This window comes from Aptenodytes patagonicus, chromosome 1, assembly GCF_965638725.1.
Source record: "Aptenodytes patagonicus chromosome 1, bAptPat1.pri.cur, whole genome shotgun sequence".
NCBI lineage: Eukaryota > Metazoa > Chordata > Aves > Sphenisciformes > Spheniscidae > Aptenodytes > Aptenodytes patagonicus.
In genome coordinates, this window is record NC_134949.1 from 82,728,655 (window position 1) to 82,750,006 (window position 21,352).

A 21,352-nucleotide genomic window follows, 5' to 3' on the forward strand; every position below is an offset into this window, starting at 1 on the left:
CAGGAAATTTCACGGGTCACAGCAGGGTTTAAAATTATGGAACACTGAAAATGGGGGATTTCAGAAAAGGCACTTTCACAGATAGCAATGCATCTTTTTGCTGAACCGTTAAAGGTATTTATGGATATGGCAACAATCCCTTGCCCACCTCTTTTTCAAGTGTGTGCCAGATACCTCACGTTATTTCTTCACCTTTACATTTTTTTTTAATGTTACTCTATGTACTCTTCTTTTAGACAATCATTTTTATTCAAAGTCTCTGTTTTATTAAAATTTCAGAGCTGTTTATCTCTTAGCCTGTTTTATTTTCCCCAGTTTTGATGTCGTCTTTCCTCTAAATTATTTGAATGCATTGACTAGTTTACGTTCAGTGTGTCACAAGTCTATCACAGCTACTGCACATCTGTTTGTGCATTCACAGTGAGTGTGTTCAGGATGATTCATCTTCTTTTTTCTATTTAATATGGAAACTCTAATTGAGATGGTTGTGGAATGTCCAAATATATTTAACACTGATAAATTGGAGTTCTTTACCACCAAGCCTGTCTCATCAAGATTTTCACTGGATCTAGCTTTTGCAGAAATAGTACGTTGTTGCATTATTGGGGGGATACTGGAAATGTGCAAAATGTACTCAAAATTAAGAAACCCATGTAGAGTAGAACTTGGATAATTGTACTGTTAAGACAATGCTTCTAGGTCGGTTATCTGTTACTTGGCATGTACTTTCTTAAAAAATGTGGGGAACAGTACCAAAGCAACTCCGTGTCTCTGGATCCATTTGAATCCTGTTTGTGTTCAATGTAAGGCATCTGAGACGGTGTAATTATAGTTAGTACTTCACCATTGCTCACTATCAAAATACTAAATCTTATTTGACTATGTTAGTCAAAATGAGTCAATTCTTTTAACAGCATTTTTGTATTTCATATTTATATACTTGGGAGAAATAAGATGCATAGCAAATATTAGGATGATATTTTGGGAACAATTTTGAAGAATAGTCCCTTCATTGCCCTTTAACTACTAAATCATCTTATTTGGTTCATAGTTCATTAATAAACTACAAACTATTGCCTAATTAACCTATTACTTAAGCACCTAAGCACCTTTAAATTTACTTCTTCAATCTATATTAAATTTATATATATTTATTTATTATTTATATATAGTACTGTCATGGTTTAACCTCAGTTGGCAACTGAGCACCACACAGCTGCTCGCTCACTCCCCCCCCCCGCCCCGGTGGGATGGGGGAGAGAATTGGAAAAGTAGAAGTGAGAAAACTCATGGGTTGAGATAAAAACAGTTTAATAATTGAAATAAAATAACAATAACAATAATGTAATAATAATAATAATACACAAAGCAAGTGATGCACAGTGCAATTGCTCACCACCTGCCGACCGATGCCCAGCCAGTCCCTGAGCAGCAGCTCCCCCAGCCAGCTTTCCCCAGTTTATGTACTGCGCATGACGTCACATGGTATGGAATGTCCCTTTGGCCAGTTTGGGTCAGCTGTCCTGGCTGTGCCCCCTCCCAGCTTCTTGTGCACCTCCAGCCTTCTCAGTCGGTAGAGCATGGGAAGCTGAAAAGTCCTTGGCTCGTGTAAGCACTACCTAGCAACAACTAAAATGTCGGTGTGTTATCAACATCCTAAATCCAAAACACAGCACTGCACCAGCTACTAGGAAGGAAATTAACTCTATCCCTGCCGAAACCAGGACAAGTACACACTTGGCGTTGGAACAGTTTGATCAGTTGAAATGTATCATTTGTCAAGTATTAAACAACTCTATTTCTATAAATGTATTCTAATTAAGTAATTCATGCACTGGACGTTAATACATAACTAAGAAAAACTCATGTGGCTTACATGTCAAAGTTAAATTTATTCATGCATTCTCTGTTAACTTGGAAACTTCCTCATTAATTATGCCTTTAAGGTTTAGGCTCTTTTTACTTGCGTGAACTGCTGAAATTTTAATGTGTAGGCAAAATGCATGGCATCTTAATTTCAACAAATAACTAGTGTTGTAAACTACTGCAAAGGTGTGTAACAGGTCATTTCTATATAGCTCCTGATATTGGGAAAGCAGTTACAGTGGTAAATTATTAGTTACTGCAGTGATCACAATAGAATATAAATATAGCAACTTTATATCATCAAGGTTTTAAAACTGCCATCTGATTATGAGAAACTTTAAAGGGTAAAATAATGTTTGGGAGATGGAGGAGATAAGGGAAGGTAAAAGTCAGCTCTAATTATATACCAACATAACTAGATTGCAGTTCCGGCTTTATTTTTTTTCTTCAAATAAAAATACGGGTTTATAAGGTCAAAGCAGTTTTCTAGTGTATATACTTACACTGATTATTTTTGATTCTGCTTATAGATAACCGTAGTGATACTAATTACTTTTAGTTACTTCACTGTTACTGTTCTTTAAAAAAAAAAAAAAAATTTGCTGCTGAGACTTGTGTAATTTTTTTGCTCATTAAAGGCTTAAAAGGTCCAGAACAGCATGTGACATGTAAAATAATCATGTACTTGAACTACTGAGAACTCTTTTTTACTTTTGCTGGCTAAAGTTTTATCATTTAAAGAAAACTGATACTAATGAAAACTAAACATCTGTTCTTAAACTTGAAGGATGTTGAGATAGAACAGACTTTCCTAGTCCTATGCAATTCCTTAAAAATAAATCTATTACTTTAAATGTATTGCTAGACAGACAATATTTTCGTTTTGGATATGCATTACCAATTTAAGTGTCCTCAAGCAAATAACTGTTTAGGATGATCAACATTAATTTCCAGAAATAAATACCATAATGAAATTTAACTTAAAATATGAAAATGCAAGTCTGATTAATGCTTAAAAAATAATCCAAGATACTGTGATAAAGTACTGAGAACAATTTTTAATTTCATGTATTATAATCATTTCCTATATATTAAGAATAATTCCAGCTAGTAATTCTGCACTTAATGTAGTTCCTTCTTATGTAGGGAGAACAAGCCAAGTTCCTGTGCTAGGTTTTCAAAGGGCTGAGGGTATAGTCTGAGTTTTGAGATAAGTATATAGAAAGAAGTGAGTGTGACATTGAAAAGTAAATCCCCATTCATCTGCTAGGTAGAGAGTTTGAAATAAGACTAGGTAACTTCAGGGAAGCTAAGAAGGAAAAACATAGTTTGAGCTCATAAGGAAGAAGTAATGTCCCTTATATTCAAACTGTGTAACTGGAAAAGTTGATTTTTATGACTGAAGAGCCTTCTTGTTAGTGATAAAGAAGAAAAGGAGATATCCATTTCCATCTTTATGAACTAAACAGTAATTTCAGGCAGTGTTTCAGTTTGCCTGCTTTTGTGGCACTGTTTTGTGAAATATTTTGTTTAAAAAAAAAAAACAAACCACAACAAACACACACCCAAAAACTAGAAACAACTCTTTGTGCTATTTAATAACTGCTATTTAAAACTATTAAGAAGATATTCTTATTATTACAGTTCTACGATAGTGTAATTTTTGTAATTACTTTTGTAAGTAAGACGACACTTGATGCTTGTTTCCATTAAGGAATATTTAATCTCATGCTTTTTATTTTTATGTAGCCGTTGCAATTTTCATTGATGGTTTTAATAGTGAGTTATGCTAAACACTTCGGCTTGAACATGAGAAAATCTTTACTAGATTATGATTAAATTAACTGCTTCTAGGGAGATTTTGCTCTCCTTTTCTTCCTTCTTGAGTCTTTCAGTGTTTATCAGGTATTTTTTTATATTGTTATCACTTCCATTGGATCTGCTTCATTAGGGAACTTTCCCCTTGTAAATAGAGACAAATGTAATTTTGGTCACTAGAGGAGAACAATTCCTGGGTTTCATATGGAGTGTGATGATATCTCTGCCACCTGGGAATTCCGTTACCTGCACAGAATCCCCCAATGACCAGCCAGAAAGCAGCTGCATGCAGCTGGAGTGGTGAGAAGTTGCTTCAGTGAATGGGACTTGGACCCCTTGCTTATAAAGATTCATTTTAGCTATGTGTCACTTTACCGCAGTCAATGTTACTGTTTTAAGCTAGAATAAGGAGGTCTTAGGTATCGTATACTGTTGTTATTTACTAATAATATGGTGGCAGTGTTAAGTGAGGAAAATTATTCAGGGCTATGTGGTATTCAGCCAAAAATACAGTGGACATCTCACATGCAGGGAGAAAGAGGATATTGTAGTTATCCTGTAACAAAGACTACAGGAGTAGTCTGAAGATATCTCATATTTCACATAATGTTTTCATGAGAGAGTTCTCACATGGATGAGGGTCTACTGGTACTTGCCCCCTTCTTACATCAAGGTTGTCTGTCTTGCACATTCTTTTGAGAACTGAATATTTATTAAATAAAAATAGCAGCTTTTTGAGACATGTTGCAATTCCTATGACAGTATTTCATAAACTTTCAACACATTCCTATTCTGTCACTACCAATTAAATTATTTTATCAGACACCAATCACTGCCATAGCTGATGAATCTTCCATTGCACAGTAGAAACCCAATAGTATTTTTTAGGAAGAAACAATTTTTTATTCATTTTTTGATATTTTGTATTTTTAATCTCTGCTGCACTACTTCAGGTTTTTAAATGTGGCCTCCAGTCTTTTAAATAACTTTACATATGCTTAACAAATCTGCGTGCATTCAGTTGAGGAAAGGCTGTATTCCAGCAGGATTTGCTTTCACTTTTTGAAAAGACTTTTAGCCAAGAGCCTTACTGTAAGCAATGTTTGTGCCCCTCTGAAGAGGGGAGCTGCTCAGAACAAGAACGTGTCTTAATCATGATTTTTCTCATCTGGATTAGCCAATTTGTGGGAGGTCTGACATAGTGTAAAATACCAAGAAGTTTCAAACAAAGTTAAAATACAGCTAAAGCTTTCTGTCAAATTCAGTCCTAATGCTACAGCCTTCTAAAATCTATTTACATTTTAATTTGTCTTACACAACAAAGAAAGTGTGAGCTTGTTTCTGCATCCCTGCCAGCTGGCTTGTAGAAAGGAATCGAGGGAGACTCGAAAGGGGCGGCGTATGTATGGTCTTTAGTTTGTAAAGTTAGAGGAAGTGATATTTGTGTCCAAATTAGAATCCCTTTGCTTCTCCCTCTCACTTTTTCAGCAACAGGAGGGTTCTTGCTGTTATTATTTTGTCCTACTCTTGATTTTTTTTTTTGGGGGGTGGGGGGGAAGTGTGATCTCTGTTCTTGCCCTTTTTTTTTTTTTTGGGTGGGGTTTTTTGGTGGGTTTTTTGAGGTTTTGTTCCGTTTTCTTTTTTCAAACTGCAGCATATTGACTAGATTAAAGAAGGGAGCTGTGGAGAGAGTTTTCCAAAGAAAAAATCTCAAAGATGAGAACCATGGTTTTACCATCATTGGAGGAAAGGAGAGAGCGAGGCGGGAGGGGGAGGAGTGTATTCTAGAAACAGTATAGTGGCAAAGTGTAAAGGATCTAGAGAGTGAATGGGTGTTAGATACAGTAATGGAAAAGTCAGTCACTGCCTCAAAGGAATGCATGTGCAAGTCTTGGACAGGAGTGCAGTTCTGAAACTGAGACAATGGGAAAAGGAAAGACGTAAGAAGACAAAAATTAAATTTTATCCATGTTAATTCTGTTCATGTCACTTTTATCTGTTCCTTGTTTGGGCAGGAGAGAAGTTGCTAGGCAGGGTTTGATTCCCGCCCCCCCCCGCGTCCCAGTTCATTCCTTGTTGAAGACTTTCTATAGTGGGAAAGTTCTTCTTTGCATATCCACGAACAGCTTCAGCTGAAGTAAATAAAGGTTTCAGCTGAAGGACAGATTTGACTTAAATATTTTTTTCTAACGTTGTCCCCAACTTCATGTTTCATCCTTCAATTAATGCTCTGCTCTTTTGCTTTCAAAAAGACTGACTCCTGTTACGAAAGAAATGGTATTGTTTCTCAAAGAATCTTTCTCTCAGTTTCTTTTTTTAAGTCTTGATATCCTCAAGATCGAGAAGTAAATGGACTGTGTACAATAAATAAAACAGCCACATCACTGTCAAGAATCTTGAGTTTTATTCCTCTGAGAGTATCTTTTGAAAAGCACAGATATATGTCTATTTTTATTGTTTTCACTATAGATTTAGAATTTTGCATATTTATCTGTATGAATCCATTTGCCTTTTGTGGTCAATTTCTACAATAGTAACATTTTTTAAAAATGCATTAGATGACATAGCTTAATGATCTGTAGTTTTTAAAATCTAGCAGGTCTGCATTTTTCAATTTGTAATTAAATTTAAAAAAAAAAAAAAATCCCAAACCCAATTAAAACCCAACATGATAATAGCTTTTAGTTACCTATAAGTAACTTAATGTGGTATCAATCATTGCTGACTTTTTTTCAGAATGTTACATCTGATGTGCTCTGGCTTGAATAAAAAAAAAATTGTTGATTTTTGGTGATTTAAGAGACTTCTTTGCTTAGAGAAAGAGAATAGATTGAATATATCATCCTTTTAATAGATTGATTAGATTTTCCACCCACCCCACCCCCCAGAAATCTAACTTTTCTCCTCTGGAGTAAGTAGTTTTGCTTTTAGTTCAATGACATCAGTGTTTCACAGTAAGTAAAATAGAGATATCCCTTTTTTCTTCGGCTTTTATCTCCTTTCATTAGCTCACAAGTTAATAAATAAATAAATGCATGTTACAGTTTTCACAAGGGAATGCTCTTTAGGTGTCTAGGTCTGAATCTAGGCTCTGAAGTATGAGGGGGTTTTTGTGGTGGGTTTTTTTTTTCATGGGTTGTTTTTTTGTTCTTGTTGTGTGTGGGGTTTTTTTTTTCCCATTAAAAATACTGTACAGCTGGAACTTCATTGATGACAGGCAACTGGAGGTTGTGATCATCTTTGCTAACCAAGCCAAAGTTCTTAAACACAGACTTAGGAACTAAATACTGTCATATCTTTTTGTCTATCTTATGTATTGCTTGCAAAGGAGGGAAGCAAGACTATCTTTCTTCTCTCATGTATGAGTTTAACATCTATTTATTTTTAAGAAGTGTGAGTTTAGTCGCCTCAGAGGTGGGAAGTGGTAAAAGAAATAACCAAAACCAGACTCCCACTCATCAAGCAACACAAAAATTGAATCGATTTTCAGGGGCCCGTGTCAAATGTGCATATACAAATACATGCAATCTGGGAAACAAGCAGGAGGAGCTAGGGCTCCATGTGCAGAGGCTGAACTATGACATTGTTGAAATAACAGCGATGTGTTGGGGTACTTTTTATGGCTGGATCTCTAGTATGGATGATGGATATCAGCTCATTAAAAAGGCAGGGAAGAAGAAGAGGTGAGGTTGTCATTTATACAAATGAGCAGCTTCAGACCACAGAGCATAGGAGAGGACTCAGGAGAGTAGACTGGTTTGAGACTAGGTGATGAGAGAGCTGGCTGTCACTATGAGAGAGTTCTGTATCAACTCAGAGACTGAGGGAAGTCTCTGGTTATTGAAGAAAGACAAGAAGGATGATGTATGCATCCAGGCTTGCCAGCCTTTGGGTCCTTTTGGTCCTTGGGAAAATCACAGCACAAGTGCTCTTGGCAGCCATTTCTGGGCACATGAAGAAGGTGATTTGGAATAGCCAACATGGATTTACCAAAAGATAAATCATGCCTGACCAACCTGATTGCCTTCTGTGATGAAACACCTAGACTGTGGATGAGAGGAATGCAGTGGACGTTGTATATCTTGACCTCAACCTGGAGAAGAGAAGACTTAGGGGGAACCTAACAGCGGATGTCCAGTACCTACAGGGTTATCAGAAAAACGGAGCTAGGCAGGCTCTGCAGCGATGCGTAGCAGGAGGACGAGTGGAAATGGTCATAAATTGAAACATGGGAAGTTGCAACTTGGTATAAGGAAAAAAAAAATTTTTGTGATGAAGATAAGCATTGGGATGTTTTAGTCATCAAGGTTGTGAAATCTCCATCCTCGGAGGTTTTCAAGGTCTGACTGGACAAGAATCTAAACAATCTGGTCTGAATTCAGTGTTGATCTTGCTTTCAGCAGGAGGTTCAACTAGATGACCTCCAGAGGTCCCTTCCAACCTGAATGATTGTGTGATTTTGTGATTTAATACTTTGGTCATAAACTGAGAAAAATAAATAGCTCCCCCCCAGTCACTAAGGTCGTAACTCAAATCCAGGGGATATTCCCCAGCCTGAATTATCTGGAATATTTTACTCCAATCTGGCCTACCTCATTGCCAGCAAAAGGACATTAGCAATTAAGGGCAGGGCCAGGAATGCCTGAACCAAAAATCTGATTAATGCAGTATTTGAAATGTTACACTAATCAGAATATCAGTTACTGTAAACTTAAATCACTGTTGTATGGAATATAACATTTTTGGTGTTTTTAAATACATCTGCCTTGTTAGAATAGGAGCTAATACTGTGCAACATATCTATGTTCTGTGTGAGGTTTTACAGTAAGCAAAATACAGTCATTCAGAATGTGGAACTGAATGACTAGTTCCCTAAGATACACAACAAGAAGTGAGAAGGTTGTCTTATAAAATCTGTGTATCTGTGATTTGCATACCTTTTTCTGAACTGTGGGAGATGCTTCCTTCTAGCTGGAATTTTTCTGAGGTTAGGCAACAAACCCTTTCCGTCAGAAACCATAGTAGTACTATTGTATCTTAAAATAAGGGAGAAGTTAGTTGTCCTGCTTTCTTGATTTACTTTTTTGTTGTCTCTGGTGAAGATGTAACTTGTGTCTCTTTGGGTGGGTGGATTGGTTGGTTTTTTTTGTTCCCCTACATGCTCAGATTATTTCTGAATTTGTCAGGTATGTAAAACAAATAACCAACAATTTAATCTAGAGTTTTACAATTTGATAGCAGTTCTCTGGATGCAAGGAAAATGTTGGAGTAAGTTGCAGATGCAGTTTGCATTATGGGTTGGGCAATATGGTCTAACTGACAAGTGTTCGTTTTTTATTTCATAAACCTCTTCTCTCTTGAACAACAAGGTCAAGATCTGTCTTGCAGTTCTTCAGCTGAGAAAGTCTATATAAGGCTTTGCTATAATATTCTTCAGTACCTGTTTTTCTTGGCATTTGTATTATCCCAAACTCCTTGATTTGATGCTCAGGTTCCCAAACTGTTGTTCATTTCATCTTCTGATCTAAATTCTTGTCAACTTTCTAATGGAACAAATACAACAGCTTGATGAAAAGATGATTATTTGTCTCTCTGGCCTCTCTGGTTGTCCTGCAAGTTCTGTCATTTTTGCTCAACTTGCACATCATACCCTTCATTCATTGTCTTCAGGAAACGAACAAACCAAAAAGCATTTGTAGCCCTGAATAAATAGGGCAACCACTTTGTGTTGAGCTACTTTGCTTGTACTTTGATGGGAAAATACCTGTTGATCAGCTGGTTTTCAGATAGCATGTCTGATTTGGAATGTTTTCAGTGTTCCAAAATGTATTTACAAATCGGAAAAGCACTTAAGATTGGAAGAAGAGGTAAGTATTTTTGTTTGCTTCCTGAGCTTTGTAGCAAGAGGCAGCCAAAGAAAATAGTTTAGATACTGAAAATGAAAAGGAGATTTAAATATAAATATGTAACTTCTTTTTCTGTTGATTTTCATAGTAAATAGGATTGTTTACATTATACTTCAACTTATTTTCTATACTGTGAAAACAAGGAAGGAAGAAAACAATTTGTCCTTTTATTACATTGGAAAAATTTCAAAGATATGTTAATCTTAGAGTCTTTACATACAATGGTGCCATGAGTTGCTACTTTATATCTTCTAGCATTAAATCTTAGAAAGTTTTTATTCATGCTTAAGTGGAATTTCTGCCTATGTGCTTTTGAAGCTATTGGACTGATTGTCAAATTTTTTTTGTAGTCATCTTGGGTTTTTGAACATACATGAAAAGACTGAAGCTATCCCCTAGGAATGTGCTATGAACATCATTATGTGTTATGAATAGTACAACTCTATGAAAATTCAATATGCATTATTTCAGTTAGTTGTATTTCTAAAACATGCGTTGATGACTTCTCAAAGGTTAACAAAGCTGCAGATGGAAATGTTACCAATTTTTGGCATAGAAGGTATCTTGAGTTCAATTATAGTTAACATAAATGATGGCTTTAATTACTGTTCACTGTGAGGTTTGAAACTTCACATGTTTGAAACTAGGAATAACAGGTTGTATCCAGAATAAGTATTAGAAAACAGCATATATGCCGTAGTGAACTGTAGGCAATGGGTCCTTTGGAAGACTTCACCTGTGATAGGTCCATAAATATGCAGCACTCCACTGTTGTTTACTTTGTAATACAGTAGCAAGTTATTTTTAGTACTTTCTGTGGAAAAGTTGTGAGGAAAAATAAGTATCCTCATGACTAATACCTAGTAGATTAGGGCTTCATAAATATGATTGTGATTCACAAAATGGTTGAGGTTGGAAGGGACCTCTGGAGATCATCTACTCCAACCCCGCTGCTCAAGCAGGGCTACCTAAAGCTAGTTGCCCAGGACCGTGTCCAGACAGCTTTTGACTATCTCCAAGAAGGGAGACTCCACCACCTCTCTGGGCAAGCTGTGCCAGTGCTTGATCACCCTCACAGTAAAAAAGTGTTTCCTGATGTTCAGATGGAGCCTCCCATGTTTCAGTTTGTGCCTATTGCCTCTTGTCCTGTCATTTGCACCACTGAAGAGAGCCTGGCTCCGTCCTCTTTGCAGCCTTCCTTCAGGTATCTATATATATTGATAAGATCCTCCTGAGCCCTCTCTTCTCCAGGCTAAACAGTCCCAGCCCTTTCAGTCTCTCCTCATGTGAAAGATACTCCAGTCCCGTCGTCATCCTTGTGACCCTTTGTTGGACTCTCTCCAGTATGTCCATGAGTTTTTTGTACTGGGGAGCCCAGAGCTTGACACAGTACTCAAGGCGTGGCCTCACTAGTGCTGAGTAGATGGGAAGGATCACCTCCCTTGACCTGGGGGCAATACTTTGCCTAACGCAGCCCAGGATACCTGGGTGGTTAAGGCACATTGCTGGCTCATGTTCAATTTCTTGTCCACTGAGACCCCTCAGGTCCTTTTCTGCACAGCTGCTTTCCAAATGGGTGGCCCCTAGCATACGCTGGTGCATGGAGTTGTTCCTCCCCAGGTGCAGGACTTTGCACTTCCCCTTGTTGAACTTCACGAGGTTCCTGCCAGGCCCTTTCTCCAGCCTGCCGAGTTCCTCTGGATGGCAGCACAACCCTCTGGCATATCAGCCGCTCTTCCCAGTTTTGTGTCATCTGCAAACTTGCTGAGGGTACACTCTGCCCCATCATCCAGATCACTAATGAAGATACTAAACAGGATCAGACCCAGCATTTACCCCTGGGGTACGCTGCTAGTTTCTGGTCTCCAGCTATAGACTTCATGCCTTTGATTGCCACCTTCTGGGCCTGGCGGTTCAGCCAGTTTTCAATCCACCTCACTTTCTGCTTATCCAAGCCCACACGTCAACAGCTTCTCTATGAGAATCTTAAGGGAGACAGCAGCAAAGGCCTTGCTGGAGTTTAGGTAGACAATGTCCACTGCTCTCCCCTTGTCTACCAAGCCAGTCATTTCACCACAGAAGGTGATCAAGTTGGTCAAGCATGACTTCCCCTTGGTGAAATCATGCTGACTACTCCTGGTGACTTTCTTGTCCTTCCTGTGCCTGGAGATGGTTTCCAGGATTAGCTGCTCCATCACCTTCCCAGGTATTGAGGTGAGGCTGACCAGCCTGTAGTTCCTTGAGTCTTTCTTCCTGCCTTTTTTGAAGATAGGAGTGACACTTTCTTACCTCCAGTCCTCAGGCACTTCTCCCAGTCGCCATGATCAGTCTAAGAGTATTGAGAGGGGCCTCGCAATGACATCAGCCAGCTTCCTCAGCACTTGCGGGTGCATCCCATCAGGCCTCATGGACTTAATTATGTCCAGTTTGCTTAAGCATTTCCTGACCTGATCTAAGGGTAAGTTGTCCTTGCTCCAGGCTTTCCCCTGGTCTCTGGGATTCCTGAAGGCTGGTCTGGCTAGTAAAGGTGTTTAGTACCTCAGCCTTTTCCATGTCCTGTGTGGCAAGGTCCACCATCTCCTTCAGCAGTGGGCCCACATTTTCCCTAGCATTCCTTTTGTCATCTCTACTTATAGAAGCCCTTCTTGTTGTCTTTGACATCCCTTGCCAGATCCAATTCCAGCTGGGTTTTGGCTTTCCTAACCTCATCCCTGCATGCTCGGACAATGTGTCTGTATTCCTCCCAGGTTACACGTCCTTGCTTCCAACCTTCCTGTTTGTTTTTGAGTTTTGCCAGGAGCTCCTTGTTCATCCATGCAGGCCTCCTGGCAGTTTTGCTTGACTTCCTACTCATCGGGTTAACCTCATCTTCTGCAGTCTTTTTTTGTCCCTTTGCAATCTGCAGGTCAGTTTCCTATCTAGAGAAAGAAGGGAAACTCTCCTTGTGTAGTTTTTTCATACGTATTTATATATAGTAATATAGTATACTAGAGTAATACATAAATACAAGTATATTTATAAATATATGTAGTATATAAAATCGTGTTGGGTATTATACCTTCAGTATCAGTAGCTATTGATGACAGCTGGCAACACTTTCCGAGTTAATATTTTGTTGTTCTTTGAACAATAGTGGAATTTAATTTAATCTGAAGACTGATGCTCTTGAGATAAGACATGAGAATGTCCTAATGAAGATAAGAATTCCTTTCATGCTTACTGTGTTGTTTAATGGAAGCATTCTCTTTTGTCAGTTTCCCTGGGATTGTTCTCCTGTTTGCTCTTTCTTTGCTTTCTCTTGCTATTATGTCCCATCATTTAGATTATGTGGGGAAGTAGGAAAGCACCAGTGGCATAAGATGCCCTGGCACAGTTGTAGCTTTATCCCAAAGAAGTAACTATCTATATAAAGTTTTAGAAACCTGAAGGCAGTCAGAGAAGGCTTCCTGAGCCAAATGTACTGTGCTATTTACCATATTATACAGCTTTGCTAGCAAAATGTATATTAATAATAAGAACACTTAGTATTAATTAACAGATTGTTCTGCATGTGAGTTAGCTCTTGTTTTTCTTGTTTGATGTCCTCCTCAGTGGATAGTCTCTGTATTTACATCCTGTAGAATAAATGAGCAGATATAAACTGTAGTTGTTCTTAACACAATATTAATGTCTTAAATGTGACAGGGTAGAGATCCATCTTATACACTGCAAATACTTGGAGAGTTTAGTTACGCGTGGTATGGGAACTATAATTATGCTTCAGTTTTGGGCATGTGCAGGCTCTTCCATACTATTTCCTTTACAGAATTTTTCACATTTAATCAGTTCTAATGTCTCCCAGCAGAGTGGTCCGTTCACACTCACTCAGCTCTGGCTCAGCTCAGTTCTAATTCAGCAGGAAATGTCCTCACCACTATATTAGGAAGTTGCTCATGAAAGTTTGTTCGCTAACTCACTTCATTTACTCACTTCAAAGTCTTCTATTGTTGTGTAGTCCAGGTAGCAATGATATTTACTTGTATAAAATAAACGCTAGTATCTTCTTGGTTCCTGTGGTGAGCTTAAGGTTGCGCATACTGCATGTTCTTTTGGTTATATAGGGGAATCTGAAATCTTTCTTCCCTTCCGGCAAAAATGTTTGTCCTTATCTTTAGGTTCTCAGCTGTATCTTTCACTAGAATGTCGGTGATATGACAAAAGTAAAAATATTTGATTTGCTATAGACCTGGAGGCAATCCTGTGTCTTAGTTCTGAAGAGCTCACATTCTTATTTCACATGAACAGAAATAGTGACCAATCTTATATACAATAGCACACTCTAGTGTGTATATTAATTAGCCATTATGGACTGATTCTCATCATGTTTAACTCGATTTTTCAGTGATTTATTTTCTGTTGTATTCAGTGGTATTATTTTTCCTCTGTACTTGGGTGTGTTGGAGGAAACTTGTATCTTCAACTGAGAAGTTACCAATTTCTTAACAGAATTATCATGATACTAAATGTTACTTACTATTTTTTAAAATGATGCTCTGAAAGAAAAAAAGAGCTGATAATTTTTGTGGAGAGGAAAATCTTGATGTAATGGAGGAATTGAGTCTAATATGAACAGTCTTAATGATTTAATTGTATACAGCAAAACTGTGTAAGATGGATTTGAAATTTATCTTCTAATTTAGTTGCCTGCAGGGAACTACAGTTTGCCTTTTTGCATTAGGACAGAAATAAGGAGGGAAGAGAGTACCTCTCTTTCTAAGATGTTGGCTCAGACTTGCAGCTGATTCTGAAGATACCACAGCCTTACAGAGCATAGGCAGTCAGCATCAACTCAGATAACTGGCTTGCACATCATGTATAGTAATATACAGCCCTTAACAGGTATCACAGAAACATTTCTACAGTTAAAACATGAGTGCTTTGTTTTAACTTACCCTTTTATTGGTATGCTTTTACTGGCTTTTTTTTAAACAGGGTTTATGAATAAGTAATGTAAAAAGCTCATACTATCAGTTGACCCCAAAATATAGGATTTTATTTTATGGATCATATTTGATTATTTGTGAAAGTGGGCAAAAATTTTGGGTCTTTTCCTGAATTGATTTTATTTCTTCTATCATTTTTTCCCCCATGTAAATGTGATCTCATAGTGCTTCTTTGCAGTACTGGCTTTTGCTTTATCTGTGTATTACTGCTCTGATCTTTTTTAATGTTATAAATTGTGATTATTGATAACCTAATGAAAAAAGAGGAAGAATTAAATTAAATTTCTTTTGCTCTGATCACAAGAGAAAAATCAGTGGAGGAAAAAAATACTTCTGGAGAAAATGTCATAAATTCAATAGGTATGACATAAATTAATTTCTTCAGTTATTTTCAAAACTTTGGATTTTTTTGGTGTTAGTTATGCCCACTGTAGAACTGGGATTGTGAAATTATTATGGTGTTTACTGTTGTTGGCTGATTATTATCAAAAGGTACTTTGATATGTAGCCATTTGCTTCCTTTTCAGGTGGCTGTGTTTGGCCCTAATTTGCAGTATCAAGTCTCTTTTTAATGCTGTTTTTGATATGTGTTAGGAGCACTGACACAAAATAATTTTTCTGAGCATCCATTTTTGATAATGAGAAGAATTGCAGTTGCTTTGAATTAGATGAGAAGAAAGTGAGACAGCGAGTACCTTTTTCTTCCCTTCTTGTATATGCTTCCACTTACTGCTCTTGCAATATGTGTGACGTGCAGGCATGCCAAGAGTGGAAGGTTAGTAGGGAATCTGTGCAGAGTCTGTGGGTGGCATACGCTCTTCCCCAACAATTCAAGACAGTCTGCCTTTTAAAAAGTTAGCAGAAAAATATATCAACTTAAGGGTAAGTGAATATAATAAAATAAGTTTGAGGTCTTTACTCTCTCTTCTTCCCCCATCAGATCTCATAAATCCTCTTATTGCAGATCTTACCTCTCAACAGAGTACTATGTGTTACCCTTGCACTTCACAGTATGTGAAAACACATGCCCTGCATTTCTGTCAAAATGTTGGATGTTAACAAAGAACCCTGTTTAAACTGTTTATGCTAACAATGGCTCACTTAGACTGAAATGATTTAGGAAGCAATTCAGCTAAAAGATCTAAAAGAAGTGCTAATGCATTGGCAGGCAGTGACAAGCAGCTGGATGGCTGGTGGTCAGTAACCTTTCCTGCTGTCACAGCTGCTTCAGAATGCTTCTCTGCCCAGCAGTGTCCTTGGGAACTGCACCTCTGGGAAGCTCACCAGGCATTTGGATCCATCTGCCTCTACAGTGGTTTGATTCACAGGCACTTAACAAGAGAAAAGGAGAGTCTGGAGTCACTTGGATTTTAGATTGTAAGAAAACTTTCAAAGTTCGATCCCATTTTCTCATCCTTATCATTCAGGTTTTATTTTATATATTTCTGAAGGCCCATACATTTGGTAGCATTAAAGCATGTATTCTTATGCATAAATTGTTTGCAATGACATGTTTCCTCCTATGAGAGTCACAAAATGGAAAAAATTGAAACATTGATAACCATTGAGCAATGAATTGCCTGCTTGCTACTTTCATACTGTGTCCACACAGAATGCCTCATGCTGTCTGGAATGATCATCAAGATTTTTATAATAAAATAAAATAAAATAAAATCCTCTGTCTTCCCAAGTTTAATTACTGTCAGTGTTCTGATGTGAGATTCTGTCCATCACAAGGCAGAAGGGGAGGGGGTAAAAGTCTTCTGAAGATGATTTTACTTAAATTTCAAACTTCTCAACTCATGTTTGATTCATTTCTTAAAAGCATTTATTAAATAAAGGAAGGAAACAACAGCGTTCTTTAAAAACCTCTCCAAAGTCATGCAAACCATGCAGGAGAATTCTACAAGAGCCAAAAACCACAAAATTCTTCTCTCTTTGGTAGGAAATCCGAATATTACATTTTAATTTCAGGTCTACACCATTCAGAACTTTTCATAGAGCTTCCCTTTTCTTTCTTACAAGCAGAGTAATAATTTTAAGAGTAGTTATGTCAATTCATTAAACTCATTTTCCTATGGAAAGCACACATTTTATTGAGGATTTGTGAACTGACATGACCATTGTTCATCAAATGAGTATGCTGCTGTTCTTGGAATGTTTCTGTTGTGTTCATAGCCAAATCATGAAACTCAGGAGCTTTGATGTATCTTCATTGTTAGACAGTAAATCAATGCATACACTTCCAAAATGTGTTACTTATAGTGACTTTGGGTCTTCTCCTTATCAGATATTACAAGGACCAAGCACGCATTTGAGTGATGTATCTATAAGAATTTGAAACAGTATTTTACAGACTTTCAGAAGAAAAGGCTGGCCATCCTCAAAAGAATTAAAATTTACCCTTGCAAGTTAAAAGAAATAAACTTGCAGGCCTGCTGTCTTAGCTGAAAAATCTTGCAAATAGGCACAGAAAAAAGGCAGTGTAGTGTTCGTCAGACTGGATGAAGCCCTTACTTGGAGGGAGCATTGCAATATGACCTTAAACTTTTCGTCTGTGTGCTTGTAATAATGCCCTTCCATTCTCTCTTCTACTTCTGTTGTAGAAATTGATTGCTAGTCCTGACCCAAGCAAAACCAATGCCTTACTATTATTAGTTCTTTACTAATGACTCTCTTCCTTTACTTTAGGAAATATTCTAAGAAAGTAAGTACTCTAAAATGTGTTGGATGAAATCTTCATGTTGGTAGTTATACGGTGTTGATGCTTCAACTTGTGTTATCAATTCGCATTTAGTATATGACTTTGAACAAGTCACCAATTCTGAAAAACTTGAGAAATGTATTGTAAGCGGACAAACTGCACTTTTTGCTTTGTATCTTGATTTGCCTGGTAATGCTAGTGAGAGGCACTGTACTTTTTACCAGAATGAAACATGTTACTTCCTTGGTCAACACACTTGATTCATTATGTCTCATTGTTCAAGGTAGTTCTGACAGATCTTAGATGGAAATCTTACTGTTTTAACTCTTCTCATTTAAAGACTTTCCTCAACACGGAATGCTTTGTCTTCTGTTTTGGTTTTGTTGTTTTGGGTTTTTTCAGCTAGAATAATTAATGACCATTAACTTCCTCTTTCTGTATAATTCTCTTTTCATATTTGTGAATCCAGGATATGCTACTGTAGCAATTACTTTTTTTTTCTTATCCCGCCCCCCCCCCCCCCCCCCCCCCCCCGTTCACTTTTCACAGGGAACTTATTTGTTAATGATTTGTGAAGTTTTGGAGTTAAACACTGGATCACATTTTTCCCCCTTATACCAGTTCTGTAGTTTTTGTACTGTAAAAATATTTCTGACTCAGCAATTTTTTTTATTAACATATATATAACATCTGAGTTTAGCTAGTTTGTGGTGTCAATGATACCTATGCATCACAATGTGATTAAACTAATGTACCCAGATGTTGTGCATTGTTCTCTGATCTAGTCGTTTATTTACACTTCAAAATATTTCCATCTTCAATTCTCCTGCTTCATATCAGTTGTTCTTGTAGGGCTTCACAAAAAAACCCAGTTCTATTCAAGAGAATCTGAATGTCTCATTATATTTGGGCCAACGATAAGAAGTTTGTATAGCTATAATTTCAAACTTTTTGCTAAGATGGCCCTTTCAGGAGAAAGGAACTGAATGGCAGAGCAGAAGTCTCTAATAAAATATAGAGTTACAGACCAATTAATTTATTTTTAATGGTGTTATGTGGCCTTTCATGATAAAATTGAACGTGCTTTGTTAGACGCTGGGTTTTGCTTATTTGAAACATACAGATCATAGAATCATAGAATTGTATTAATTAATTTCAACTTGAATCCCATCCAAAAAGCAATAAATATGTAGTGTAAGTTGTGAATGGTTTTGTCCTGTAATCACTGCAAGGTAAGGTTTGTGATGAATGCCTTTCTGCTTTCTGCACCAGTTTTCCAAGGTGATTTAAAGCACCTATGACCTGCTGTACTAGTTCATTTAAGAACAGATCCCTGAAGCAAAGAATGAGGGAAGAGGGAAAGTTCTTCATCTTCTTTCTAATTGGTGATTTGAAAAAGTGGTGCTGCTCATTGATAAGTGTGAAATGCTAATGAGAATCTAATGAGGTGTTCACATTGCAGACTCAGATAGCAAACCACAGGCAAGCATTTTTATGTAAAGGCAAAAATATTAGAATGTTCCTGTCCACATATTTTTACATAATACTGTGAATAAAATAAAAAGTAAACAATAGAACTTTATTTGAAAAACATATTCAGGATGTCTTATGCAAGAACACTTTCCTGGGAATCTTAAGAATAAAAAAAGATAAAAAAGGAGCTATGTAATGAGTAGGAGAAGGGTGTGCTCTTCTGAGGAAGCTGAATTTGATACTAGTCCAGTTCAACATTTTAATTAATATCAGCAGTAAATAACATTTACTAAGAGAGTGATTTGGAAGTCCTGCCATCCACAGGTGCACCAAGAAACCAGAAAAGTCAGAGTAACAAATAAAATTAAAAAAAAAAAATTAGAGAACCATTTAGAATTATCTGGGGACTAATAAAGTAAAATTAAGAAATAAAGATAAATAAGTTTAATACTAGGACCAACTTGAATTGAGCATATATATAATATCTGAAGAGTCAAGATATGTGCATTTCTTCATGAAAGATACAAAAAATGAGGAAAATAATTGGTCTTTACTCTCCTAATTAAAATTGTTATGTTGGGTGCCTATGTTGTATATAATCTTTCTATGTTTTTGTACAGGAAAAGCATAAGCAGGAGTTAGAAGACATGAGAAAAGCTGGACATGAAGCCTTGAGTATTATTGTTGAAGAATTCAAGGTAAATGAGTTGCCAAGATAACACGATTTCCAAGTATTATATACTACTACAGTATTATTAAGTATGCATTACAGGCAGTCTTCTTTAGTACTGCTTGTTCTGGTTGCTTAAATTCTTTCACTTTAAGACCGTCTTTTCTGTTGCTTCCAATTTAGACTGTTTGGCCTGAAGTTTTGCCTGACATATTTTCTCACTTTGCACTTTGGGAAACTTCAGATAAAGTAGGTTAGCCATTTTCAGTAATGAAACTTAAAACCAGAACAAAACAAAAATGCTCAGTCAGTTGTGGTAAACTTCGGGTTTGATTATTTATCACATATCCACATTTTGGACCTCTTCAGTCTCAACAAACTGCACTTGCAGGAAAGCAGCCTCACAGAGCAATTCAGCAGGTTTTTATCTACACAGCACCAAGAGAAGGAGTTAAGGATGAAATAAGGCTGAATCTAATTCTTCTCTCATGTTGTTCCTAGTTCCTCTGAGCTCTTAAGACAAAATAATTACCATGGAGGATAAATCTGTGTCTTTTGTACTGTTATGGAAACTTTCTAGTAAGAAATGCACAGAGGACAAAAACTGAATCAATTTAGGAGAAGGAGTAGATAAAGCTAAGAATTCTAATTAGACCTAAAGAGGTAAAGAAGATCTGACAGGGGAAAAAAACCTGATAATGTAAAATGGAAAAGGCGGCTGGTTTTGAGAATGAGAAGGGAGATGTGAGACCTGGTAGGCAACTGTGAGCTGGGAACACAAATCTGACAATGTAGTTAGTGAAGGGGAAATTCAAATTGTAACTGCTCAGCAACAGTAATTCATGACCAAGGAATGATCTGGCATGGAGGGCAAGAAGGCCCAACTGCAGAATGGTTTAAACTTGCTGGAAACAGGAATGCCAGAGACAGAAGGACTCCATGTAAGGGAGTGAGGTTTCCCTTGGTAATGAGATAAGAAATGTCGCAGCATTGTCTTGTAGCAATCCATCCTGGAATGTGAGTGCTTAGGGACCACTTTTGGTAAACAGAGCTGATGCTGGAGGATGAACTGAACACTGGGTTAAGGTGCCCCATGACGATGCTCACATGATCAGTGCTGGTGCAATTGTATATAAGGAATTGTCTCATGTTGCATCTTTGCAGACTCCTTGTAGAGGTGCTTAAGAAGGTAGGACTGCCCAATCCATTGTTCATTAAATCTTTTTATATTTAAGCACAAACATGTTTAATTTGCCTCAAGGGGTATGATAAAAATTCCCCAACATTAGTTAGTGTTGGAATGGAACTGGCAAGGTAAAAAGGGTAGGATTGAGGCTGGGTCTTGTGGTTCAGGTAATAAGCTGAAAGCCTGAGTCTAGGACCTGCTGGTCAAGAAACCTGCAATACTTTGTTAGGGAGGGTAGGCAGGTTTGTTTGTTTTCAGCAAATACCCAAAACTTACTTGCAATTTATGTTTCTTTCTGGTGGTGTCAGGATCTGCAGCTCCAGGAGAGCTATCTGTGCCAGATTCCAAGTCTGCTGCAAAATTTGGGATCTTAATGTTATGCAAAACTTTTTTTTAATTAGGTTCTATGGGGCTTGTAGACTCTGTTCCTCACATATAAGGCAGGCCTACCAAGTTGTGAGTCTGAGAGCGCACTGCTCTGTAGGGGACCTGATGTTGCTTTTAGGACCCTCTGCTTGAAGGCAGCCCATGTCATAGGCTGCAGAAAAGTATAAAGTAATTCTAGTCACCATACATGTTTGCATGTACTACAACAATTTTGTAGTATTCAATGAAAGTTCCGTATGTTTTCTAGACATAATTTTTCACCATTTTAATGCCTTTGTGTGAGCCAAAGGAGAGTTTTGCATGGATGATATTGTCCCTTTTACAGAATAATTTCTTGATGTATAGTTGGATAAAGGAATA

General features: G+C 37.3%; 1 protein-coding gene across 6 annotated transcripts in view; it reads left to right on the forward strand.

The window, feature by feature from the left end:
• Window positions 1-21,352, forward strand: part of CCDC91 (coiled-coil domain containing 91) — a 165,617-nt gene that overhangs the window by 56,059 nt on the left and 88,206 nt on the right. For all 6 annotated transcript variants that reach the window (XM_076344980.1, XM_076345026.1, XM_076345018.1 and 3 more), the window contains one exon: window positions 19,370-19,447. In XM_076344980.1, the coding sequence (XP_076201095.1) occupies window positions 19,370-19,447 (78 nt within the window). The remainder of the gene's footprint in view (window positions 1-19,369; window positions 19,448-21,352) is intronic.